This window comes from Olea europaea, unplaced genomic scaffold (assembly GCF_002742605.1).
Source record: "Olea europaea var. sylvestris unplaced genomic scaffold, O_europaea_v1 scaffold2020, whole genome shotgun sequence".
NCBI classification, from domain to species: domain Eukaryota; kingdom Viridiplantae; phylum Streptophyta; class Magnoliopsida; order Lamiales; family Oleaceae; genus Olea; species Olea europaea.
In genome coordinates, this window is record NW_019238093.1 from 90,387 (window position 1) to 102,159 (window position 11,773).

Sequence of the window (11,773 nt, forward strand, 5' to 3'; positions counted from 1 at the left end):
GGTCAAGGTCTAGCAACCTCTATATTAAATGCGGTACCATCCCTGGCCTACAATGAAGTTGGACCCGATGTACAAATGCAAACAAATCAACCAAGGGAAAGAGGTTGAAGGAAAGGCTATGAGTTTAGGAGCAAACCATATTGTGCATATCATCGGACCCACGGTTATAGCACCACAAATTGCTTGACAAAACTCCACAACGAAGAACAGTTGAACCTGTATGGTGATAGGGAGACCGATTGTAGAAACAGGAGAGACCCCTCAGAGAAGACAAGAGCAAGGGTCTTAGCGAGTAGAAGCGAAGAGGACTCAAAGATAGTCTCCAGGACAACTTGATGATGAAGAAAGGAGAAGGCCTAGAGATACTTGGAGGTAAAGAAGGAAGCCACGCATCGGGGCAGAAAATGAACCCATCAGAGAAATCGACACCGTAGTTGGAGGCCCTCATGTGGGAAGCAAATCCAGAAACGCCCAAAAAACTACGCCAGGGAAGCTAAAGACCCCCCAATGACAAGCTACTTGGTTAACAGTAACCCGCGTAGAGCCCACACTACTCCCCTAATTTCGTTCACCCAAACACTACCCCCATTACGACGCTTTGGTGGTGCGAGCCATTGTCGCCAGGAACGGCCTAAGTCGCATGCTCGTTGACAACAGGAGTTCGTTCAACATCTTGTTTGGAGACAGCATAAGATGCAGATTACCCACGATTTGACCCCAATAACAGACGCCTTATACGGTTTTATAGGAGACATCAACATTCGCAGATGGAGGGTAACACTGGCTGTGGAGATGGAGACACCCCCATTAACGGCTCACCACTTAATGGAATTCTTGGTAGTGGACCACCAGTTGACGTACCATGGAGTTTTAGGACGACCCGCATTGAAGGAACTCTGGGCGGTAATATCTATCCACCATCTATGCATGAAATTTCCAACTGAACAAAGTATTGCAACGGTTCGAGGTTATCAGGTAGGATTGAGGAAATGCTACCTTAGTTCTCTACGAAAGTCTGAACCTCGAAATATGAACATGATCCTCCTGGACACAGAAATGCTCAGCACACCTGAAGAAGGGTCGAGCCCTGAAGAAGAAGGGGACGTCGAAATGATAGATACCATCACAGAAGGAACCACTCCCGAACGGGGAGCGATAGAGGTAATCCTAGACCTTAGGGTAATAGAGGCAGAATTAGAAGCTGCCCTGGTTGAAGAATTGGAGACCTTTGCAGTAGATCCCACAGATCCCACAAAGACACTCTTGGTGAGGAAAGAGTTGGGCTTGGGAGAGACAAGCAGAAGTTAATGAACTTCCTCCTAGATAACTTGGATATCTTTGCCTAGAAACACGATGATATGGTGGGCATTGATCCCAAGATCAACTGCCACTCCCTCAATGTCGACCCCAAGTTCACTCTCCATTGGCAGAAGTGAAGGGCCTTGAACTCGGAACGATATGAAGCCCTGAAAGAAGAGATTCAAAAACTGAAAAATAATGGGTTCATCAGGGAGGTAGTCTACCCAAAATAGATATCAAATCCAGTCTTGGTAAAGAAACATAATGGTGAATAGAGAATCTACATAGACTTTTTAAACCTTAGACAAGAGTGTCAATAGATAGTTTCCCACTCCCCAGAATCGATTAGCTCGTAGACGCCACTGTAAGCCACGAGTTACTAAGTTTCATGGACGCATATTCAGGGCACAACCAAAGTAATAACCTTAGGCCTGAAGAATGCTGGAGCCACATACCAAAGGCTAGTTAATGCAACGTTCTCCAATCTCCTTGAAAAGATGATGGAAGTATATGTCGATGACATGCTTGTAAAAAGTTTGAGGGCCATCGATCACACTGAACACTTGAAAGAAGCTATCGAGATATTAAGGAAGTACTGGATGAAGTTGAACCATTGAAGTGCACTTTTGGCGTAGTCTTAGGAAAATTTTTGGGTTACATGGTTAACCAACGAGAGATCGAAGCAAACCCAGATAAAATTAGAGCCCTGCTAAACATGAGATCCCCTTTAAAGCCCAAGGAGGTGCAAAACTTGACAGGTCGACTTGTCGCTTTAAGTCGATTTATCTCAAAGGCAACAGACAAATGCCTCCCATTTTTCAAAGTCCTCAAAGGATCTAATGGAATGAGGAGTGTGAAGCGGCTCTCCAAGGGCTGAAGGAGCACTTGGGGGTAGCTCCCCTCCTCTTTAAACCAAAAGAAGGAAAAGCCCTTATACTGTACTTGGATGTCTCGACAGAAGTTGTAAGTTCAGTTCTCATAAGGAAAGAAGATGGAACACAACTGCCGGTTTATTATGTGAGCAAGGCCCTGTCACTAGCTGAGTCCAGATACAGTGATATGGAAAAGCTTGCTTTTTCATTGATAACGGGCTCCAAAAAATTAAGACCATATTTTGAGCCCCACAGTGTACGAGTCCTGACGAGCCTGTCGCTTAAGAAAATATTATAGAAGCCAAACGCATCGGGTAGGTTGATGAAATGGGCAATAGAATTGAGTGAGTTTGACATCTCATACTAGCCTAGAGTTTCAGTAAAGGGACATGCGCTAGCAGATTTCATTATGGTGTTCACTGAAGTTCAAGATGATAGCATGGATGCAAAACCTTCGGCCCCCCACTCTGGAGCCTTTTCATTGATGGGTTCTCCGGTGAAACAGGCTCGGGTACTGGAGTAATTTTGATAATCCTCGAAGGACACAAGCTCAAATGTGCCATCAGGTTCGGTTTCCAAGCCTCTAACAATGCTGCGGAGTTTGAGGCATGGCTAGCTGATCTTAGGCTCTCTAAAGATATGCAGATCAAAAGTTTAGTGGTTAGTTACGACTCACAATTGGTGGTCAGCCAAGTTAGAGCCGATTTCACCGCGAGGGACAAGAGTATAGCCTCTTACTTGAAAAAAGTAAAGGAACTCATCCCATGCTTCGAAGGATTCGAGCTAAACCAGATCATTAGAACCAAAAACGTGAGTGTCGATGCCTTGTCAAAGTTGGCTAACAACAAAGATTTTGAACTACTCAAGGTTGTCCCCATAGAACACCTCTCTAACCCCTCTATATCCAAGGGAGCCGAGGTTATGTGGATTGAAGGAATCCCTCTATGGATGCAACTGTTTATGGACTATCTCAAGGACGGACACTTTTAGAAGATAAAGAAGAAGCTGGCAAACTAAGACGCAAGGTCGCCCACTACATACTTCAAGATGGTGTACTTTACAAAAGGGGATTTTCATTGCCCCTCCTACGGCGCACAGGTGAGAGCGAGACTGAATATGTGCTGCGGAAAATCTACGAAGGGATTTGTGGGAACCATATTGCCGGATCGAAATTGGCACACAAGGTATTAAGACAAGGATACTATTGGCCGACCTTGAGGAAAGAAGCAGTGAAGTTTGTCAAGAAATGTGATAAATGTTAGCGTTTTTCATCAATATAGAGATAACCGCCTTGTGACCAGCCCTTGGCCATTCGCCAAATGGGGTATCCATCTTATTGGTCCTCTCCCAAAGGAAAGAGGAGGTGCCAACCATGCTGTAGTTGCCATTGACTACTTCACAAAATGGGTCAAAGTCGAACCCTTCGACAAAATCACCGAGGCCAATTCCTCTAAATTTATCTGGAAAAACATTATCTGCAGATTCAAAATCCCCCATTCAATTGTTTCGGACAACGGCAAACAATTTTATAACAAGAAGGTCAGATAATTATGTGATGAGTTAGGGATTAAGAAGCATTTCTCCTCCCCTCACTACCCTCAAGCTAACGGTCAGGTGGAAGTGGTAAACAAGACCATTAAAGGCATCTTGAAAAAGAAGCTCGACGCGTCGAAGGGGGCTTGGTGGATGAGCTCTCTCATGTATTGTGGGCTATTTGTACCACAAGCAGGACTGCAATGGGGAAGACCCCATTTTCTATGGCCTATGGAGCTGAAGCTATGAGTCCTATGGAAGTAGGACTACCATCACCAAGGCATCTACACTTCAATGAGATATCAAATGAGGAGATTCGGTGCTATGAACTGGATTTTCTCATAGAGAGGAGAGACAACTCTCAAATCAAGTTGGCTTCTTATCAATGGAAAATGGCCAAGTACTACAATGCTAGGGTGAAGAAGAAGCCGTTCCGCCAGGGAGATCTTGTGTTGAGAAAGGTTTTCCAGTCCTCAAAAGAACCTGGCGTTGGAAAGCTGGGGCCAAACTGGGAAGGTCCCCACCGTATCACCAATGAAGTCCGACCAGGGACATTCAGGATAGAAGATCTAAGCCGGAAGAAACAGCCCAATCCATGGAATGTTGAACATCTGCGAATGTACTATCAATGATAAGACCAACACTATTCTCTTGTAATGTCCAACTTTTGTATGCTTCTCACCATCAATGAAATGCACTATTTTTCTTAACGCTGCGCAAATGACTCATTCAACGATGAATTGTTATTTATATGATATAAGTCATATACTGCGAATCGGTTAAGTAATTTCTCTATGGTGAGCCCATAGTTTTCTCCAAGTTAAATTTATATGACAAATTCATATACTGCGAATCGGTTAAGTAATTTGTTTATCGCGAGCCCATAATTTTCTCCAGGTTAAATTTATATGACAAGCTCATATACTGCAAATTACTTAAGTTACTTCATCTATGGTGATCCCATAATTTTCTCCAAGTTAAATTTATATGACAAATTCATATACTGCGAACCGGTTAAGTAATTTGTCCATGGCGAGCCCATAGTTTTCTTCAAGTTAAATTTATATGACAAGCTCATATATTGCAAATTACTTAAGTCGGTTCGTCTATGGCGAGCCCATAGTTTTCCCAAGTTAAATTTATATGACAAATTCATATATTGCGAACCGGTTAAGTAATTTATCTATGGCGAGCCCATAGTTTTCTCCAAGTTAAATTTATATGACAAGCTCATATACTACAAATTACTTAAGTCAGTTCGTCTATGGCAAACCCATACTTTTCTCCAAGTTAAATTTATATGACAAATTCATAGACTGCAAATCGGTTAAGTAATTTCTCTATGGCGAGCCCGTAGTTTTCTCCTAGTTAAATTTATATAATAAGCTCATATACTGCAAATCACTTAAGTCAGTTTGTCTATGGAAAGTCTATAGTTTTCTCCAAGTTAAATTTATATGACAAATTCATACAATGCGAACCGGCTAAGTAATTTGTTTATGGTGAGCCCATAGTTTTCTCCAAGTTAGATTTATATGACAAGCCCATATACTGCAAATTACTTAGGTCAGTTCATCTATGGCAAGCCCATAGTCTTCTCAAAGTTAATATTTATATGATACAATTAAATATACAACAAATTACTTAAGTCATGTCACAAACTTGGAAAATTATAAGCGGTGAAGCAAAGCAAGTTCGGAACGAACAAAACTTTTTCAAAGAATTAGGGCTACATATTTTCGCCTTCGGCCATATAAGGATTACAAAAATAAAGCCCTAATCTACGTCCTCTACACCGGGCACTTCTTCGTCAGTGGGGGTGGAAGGTTCTGCTGGAATAAACTCATCCCTGATGGGAGTCAAATCCAGCTCAGGATGAAGTTCTACAAGCCTCTTAAAGACCTCACTGTAAGCAACCCCCCTCCAATATATCCCCAGGCCGTCTTACTCAATTGTTTCATGAAAATGGGCAATGTATTCTTCGACAGCCGCAGTACCTGCTCCCTTAAATTGCTGCTTCAAACTACGGCCTCGGCAGCGAGCCTCTCCACTTTGGCCTTCAGCTCCACTTTTTCCTTATTGGCCTCTTCTAGAGTAGTCAAGAGACTCTTCTATAGATGGTCAGAATTCTCAGTTGGCTTCATTTATGCGTTTACCTTGGACTGGCAGAGGTGGATTTTGTAACGTCCCGACCCCTAGTGGACCGGAACGCTACTTACTTTACTTAGCTTAACCGGTGGTTCAGTAACAAGTGTATACGTTTTAGCGGAAGCTTACATCTTCGGATAATAATTTAAATAACAATATTTCAAATACTTTAAACAAAAATACTGAATCATTTTTCAAAACAACAAAATGTAATTTATTTGAAGTTAACATAACTTGTTCTCGCATTCTGCGTTATTCAAAACTTTAAAGAAATAACATTGAAAAATATTTCATAAAAATAAATCCAAATCACTTATTCACCGGATTTCCATGGGCTCGTTGCATCACTCTCCATCTTCTCCTTCATCCATGCCCGAGGTAGAATTCCTTTAGTCTGTAGAGATGGGATTAAACCCGTGAGTTGAAAAACTCAATAGGTGTCATAGGTGCATTTGTGATCAAGCTATACATTTCAAAACATTAACTTTATAACTTTTCATACATGCCGTACTCGGAGGCACCATTTGACATGAAGGGGTATGCCGTACCCGAGGGCACCATTTGACATACGAACATTTCTTCAACATAGAGGGGTATGTCGTACCGGAGTACCATTTGACATACAACCATTAACATAGAGGGATATGCCGAACCGGAGTACCATTTGACATACAAACATTAACATGAATCGAAACTTATAACTTAACACGATTAAACACATTGCACCTCTACCTACCTTGATTGATGCTTTTGAAACTTTGAAAACTTGGATTGAAAAATTCGATGAAACTTGGACGTTGAAAGAAATGCACTCCTTGGATGTTTGAAAATCGTTGAGAATTGATGCTTGAAAACACTTCTTAAACTTCTAGGAAAAATAGTTTTCCTCCCTCTCTTTTTCTCTCTTAGAAACTCTTTTTTTAGTATGTAAAAGCTCTTGCTTTTGGTGTGAGAAAAAAATGAGTGAAATGAGGTCTCTATTTATAGGTAAATATCCCATAACTTAAAGCAAATGAAGGGTCAAATTTCATTTAATAGAAAAAACATGGGTGCCATTTAAGTTTGAGGTTAAATGCTTCAATTTAGTGGAGTTTTTATTGTCAAAAATGTGGGTGGCCCTCTTTGAGAAAATAATTGATGAAAATAAATATTTAAATTCTAGAGAAAAACGAGAATTTTCATTTCAGGCAGTTTCGGTCGACCGGTTGTAGTCCGGTTGACACTGCACGACTTTTAGTGTTTTGATCATAACTTCTTCTCCTGATATCCAATTGAGGTAATTCAAAGTGCGTTGGAAAGATAACTCAAAGAGCTACAACTTTTATTTAGATATCATTTCCCAAATCGAATGTTTCCTATGTCGAAAATGGGTCTCAAATGAGACTAAATATCTGAAGTATATTTTAGTCATCCAATATTCATATCTTAGTGCCACTATGGTGTCTAGAATTATTTGGGGTTCTACATCCCCCACACCTTAATTAAAATTTTGTCCTCGAAATTTACCTTCTGATTGGGCGAATAGTGTTGGATACTTGTCTTTGGCTTCTTCTTCTTTTTCTCAAGTGGCTTCTTCTACGCCGTGATGATTCCACTGTATCTTAACCAGCTGAATCTCTTTATTCCTTAGTTTATGCACTTTTCGATCCAATATCTTGATCAGTAGTTCCTCGTACGACAAATCTTTCTATACCTTCAAGGTTTGATAACTCACTACATGATTAGAATCATGTACATACTTCTTTATCATCGATATATGGAACCCATTGTGCACTGCCGATAATTCAAGTGGCAAAGCTAGTCGGTAAGCCACATTTTCGACTCTATCAAGTATCTCGAAAGGTCCGATATACCAGGGTCGTAGCTTGCTTTTCTTTCCAAATCTAAGTACACCTTTCATTGGTGCTACTTTCAAAAACATTTTATCCCCAACTTGGAATTCTAAATCCTTCCTCCTTGTATCTGTATAGCTCTTTTGTCGATCTTGTGCTGCCTTTATTCTTGCATGGATCTTATCGATTACCTCGATCGTCCTTTCAACTATTTCTGGTCCTAAAACTCTCTTCTCTCTGACTTCATCCCAATGAATAGGGGATCTACATCTTCTACCATAGAGAGCTTCGTATGGTGCCATTCCAATAATTGTTTGGAAACTGTTATTATAAGCGAACTCTATTAGAGGTAAGTATGACTCCCAATTACCTCCTAGATCCAAAACACATGTTCTCAGCATGTCTTCCAAAGTTTGGATGGTCCTTTCAGACTAATCATCGGACTGAGGGTGATATGCTGTACTAAAGTTCAGCTTCGTTCCCATAGCTCCTTGTAGACTTTTCCAAAATTTGGACGTGAACCTTGGGTCTGTGTCAGGCACAATGGATATAGGTACACCGTGTAGTCTCACAACCTCTTTAATGTACAACTGTGCCAATTGGTCTAAACTTCATTTTCACTGGAAGAAAATGAGCTGACTTCGTTAGTCGATCCACTACTACCCATATAGCATTATTTCCTCTTGCTGACTTCGGGAATCCAATCACAAAGTCCATCGTGATATTTTCCCATTTCCATTCAGGTATATCTAGTGGATTTAAAAATCCAGCTGGTTTTTGGTGTTCTGCCTTAACCTGTTGACATACCATGCACTTCTGCACGTACAGCCCTATACTTTTTTTCATATTTCTCCACCAAAATGTATCTCGAAGATCTCGATATATTTTCGTACCACCGGGATGTATGGTGTACGGGGTGGAATGAGCTTCTTTCAATATCTTGTTTTTCAAGGCTTCATCCTTAGGTACGCAAATTCTTCCTCTAAATATTAGTGCCTGATCCTCAGCTATTCCAAAGTCCTTGTTCTTATCGGTACCAACTTCATTCTTAATCTTCTGCAAAAATGAGTCTTTCTTTTGTGCTTCTATAATTCGATCTCTAAGAGTAGGTCGAATTATTAAAGCTGCTAGACGAGCAGTGACTTGTCCTGGTGTGGTAACCACTTCGATCTGCAACTTTTCCAAGTCCTTGACTAACTCCACTTGAGAGGTGGGTAGCGACGTTAATTGTCCCATTGATTTTCTACTTAGAGCATCGACCACAACATTAGCCTTACCCGGATGGTAGTGAATAGTGCAGTCGTAATCGTTCACCAATTCCAACCATCGTCTTTGTCGCATATTCAATTCCTTCTGTGTGCAGAAATACTTGAGACTTTTGTGATTTGTGTAGATATCACACTTCCGTTCATACAAGTAGTTTCGCCATATCTTCAAAGCGTGTACTACCGCTGCAAGTTCTAAATCATGCGTCAGGTAATTCTGCTCATGTTTCTTCAATTATCTTGAAGCATAGGCTATCACTTTTCCATTCTGCATTAGTACACATCCCAATCCTTGCTTGGATGCGTCGGTGTATATAACAAACCCTTCCGTACCTTCAGGTATTGTTAATACAGGTGCTGATATCAACTTCTGCTTAAGTTCTTGGAAACTTTGTTCACATTTTTCTGTCCATTGGAATTTTACTCCCTTCCTTGTAAGCTGCGTCATTGGTCCAGCTATTTTGGAGAATCCTTCTATGAATCTCCTATAATATCCAGCCAATCCTAGAAAAGTCTGTACTTCGCCAACATTTGTTGGCGCTTTTCAGTTGGTTACTGCTTCTACTTTTGCTGGATCTACTTCAATCCCTTGGCCAGTAACTACATGTCCAAGAAATCCAATTCGTTCAAGCCAAAACTCGCACTTCTTGAATTTGGCATACAGCTTCTCCTTGCGTAATACCTCTAAGGCTATTCTCAAGTGCTCTTCATGTTGCTCCTAACTCTTGGAATATATCAGAATGTCATCAATGAAGACTACGACAAACTTATCCAAGTATTGATGAAACACTCGATTCATCAGGTCCATGAACACTGCAGGTGCATTGGTTAGCCCAAATTGCATCACCATAAACTCGTAGTGTCCATATCGGGTTCTAAAAGCTGTCTTAGGTATATCCTTTGTCTCTACTTTCAGTTGATGGTATCCCGATTGTAAGTCGATCTTGGAAAATACCTTAGCTCCTTTCAGTTGATCTAACAGATCCTCGATCCTCGGGAGTGGGTACTTATTGTTGATGGTTAATCGATTTATCTCCCTATAATTGATGCACATCCTCATGCTTCCATCTTTCTTCTTTACAAACAACACCGGAGTACCCCATGGAGATACACTTGGTCGTATGAAATCCATATCTAGGAGTTCTTGCAATTGCTTCTTTAATTCTTGTAGTTCCTTTGGGGCCATTCGGTATGGGGCTTTTGACACTGGTGCTGCTCCGAGAATTAGGTCTATGGTGAATTCCACTTGTTGTTCTGGGGTCCTCGTCCTTGACATCCAGTCCCAGTAGTGGCTTGCATCACCGGAGAATATAAACTCAACACACTGGACCTTCTAGGTGTCTGTGCACCCTATTAATCAGAATATTCTCTTCAACTTGCGAAGCCACTCCTCGGCTGCAAGTGGATCAACTGCTCCATTGAAGGTAGGGGGCTTGTGTTTTCTAAATTGCTTAACTACTGAAACATGGGTTTAAGGAGCATTAGGAGCTAGTGGTAGGGGTTGCGCCTGGTTCGGGTTTTGCCTGCCAAGGTCTTGGACCGCTTGGAGGAGATCTTTTATCAAGTTGGTTTGGTTTGCACGGGTCATTTTCCTTTAGATGAAATGTATAGTTCTTATTAATTTCATACTTCGAATTCTAACAAAGATAATGTTTTATTTCTTGACATAAAGGAAGTTGTTACAAGGATTTAAATCTAATCCCTATAAGTTTTACGGATCTTCTTTGGTGGAGCTTCATCTTCGGAGGAGTCTTCCACCTCAGGTCCGGACTCTATGTCTATCTCAACCTATGGCTCAGGCTCAGGATCATTCTCTAAATCATCCTTGGGTTCTTCTTCCTCAGCCAAAGGTTCCTCCTCAGGCTCCTCATGGATTACATTATCCCACAAATTAATCAGGGCATGGCAATACCTCTCAAACTCAAACAGGTTTGGGTTACCTTCTACATTTCATCCCTAACCGTGACTCCCATATCTCCCCATTGAGGTAGGATGGAGTATATGAGATTATTTATGGCCTCAATATGCGTGATCTCCATACCAGCATTAACCGCCGTCGTGCATCTCTCATAGATGTCATACACATGTTCGCTAAGTGGTCGGGATGGATCAGTTACATAGTTTTCATAGGAATGAATAGCAATTCTACGGTTCAATGCTTCTCTATATGTCCTAGCCGTTCTATGAGCCATATCTGTTGCATTTTACATACATCATACTTTTTCTTTGCTTAAAGAAAACATGCAAATATTTAAACTTTCATATCATGCAATTCCCTTTAAGCCCTTAGCTTTTGCCCAAGTCCATTGCATATCTTTAAATAACACATCTCTAAATCATATCAAAGCATCATAACATAAACATAATCATTAACTTTAAATATGAACATACCCGGGCCATAGGATGAGATTGATGGATGGATGCACGATGCCATGGAATACCTTAAACTTTTCATTTTCCTTTTGTTTTTAAAAAAAAAAACATACTTGGTCTACAGAATCGGCTAAACTTTGCTCTGATACCACGCTGTAACGCCCCGACCCCTAGTGGACCGGAACGCTACTTACTTTACTTAGCTTAACCGATGATTTAGTAACAAGTGTATACGTTTTAGCGGAAGCTTACATCTTCGAATAATAATTTAAATAACAATACTTCAAATACTTTAAACAAAAACACTGAATCATTTTTCAAAACAGCAAAATGTAATTTATTTGAAGTAAACATAACTTTTTCTCGCATTCTGCATTATTCAAAACTTTAAAGAAATAACATTGGAAAATATTTCATAAAAATAAATCCAAATCACTTATTCACCGGATTT

The 11,773-nt window shown here is 40.6% G+C and overlaps 1 protein-coding gene across 1 annotated transcript; it reads left to right on the forward strand.

Moving 5' to 3' along the window:
- The first annotated feature begins 1,957 nt into the window (after window positions 1–1,957).
- LOC111379689 lies at window positions 1,958–3,719 on the forward strand. Its single transcript, XM_023003115.1, has 6 exons — window positions 1,958–2,092; window positions 2,152–2,427; window positions 2,539–2,690; window positions 2,738–3,004; window positions 3,106–3,405; window positions 3,452–3,719. Exons 1-6 carry the CDS (start codon window positions 1,958–1,960, stop codon window positions 3,717–3,719), a joined length of 1,398 nt encoding a protein of 465 aa, XP_022858883.1.
- Window positions 3,720–11,773: the final 8,054 nt, after the last annotated feature.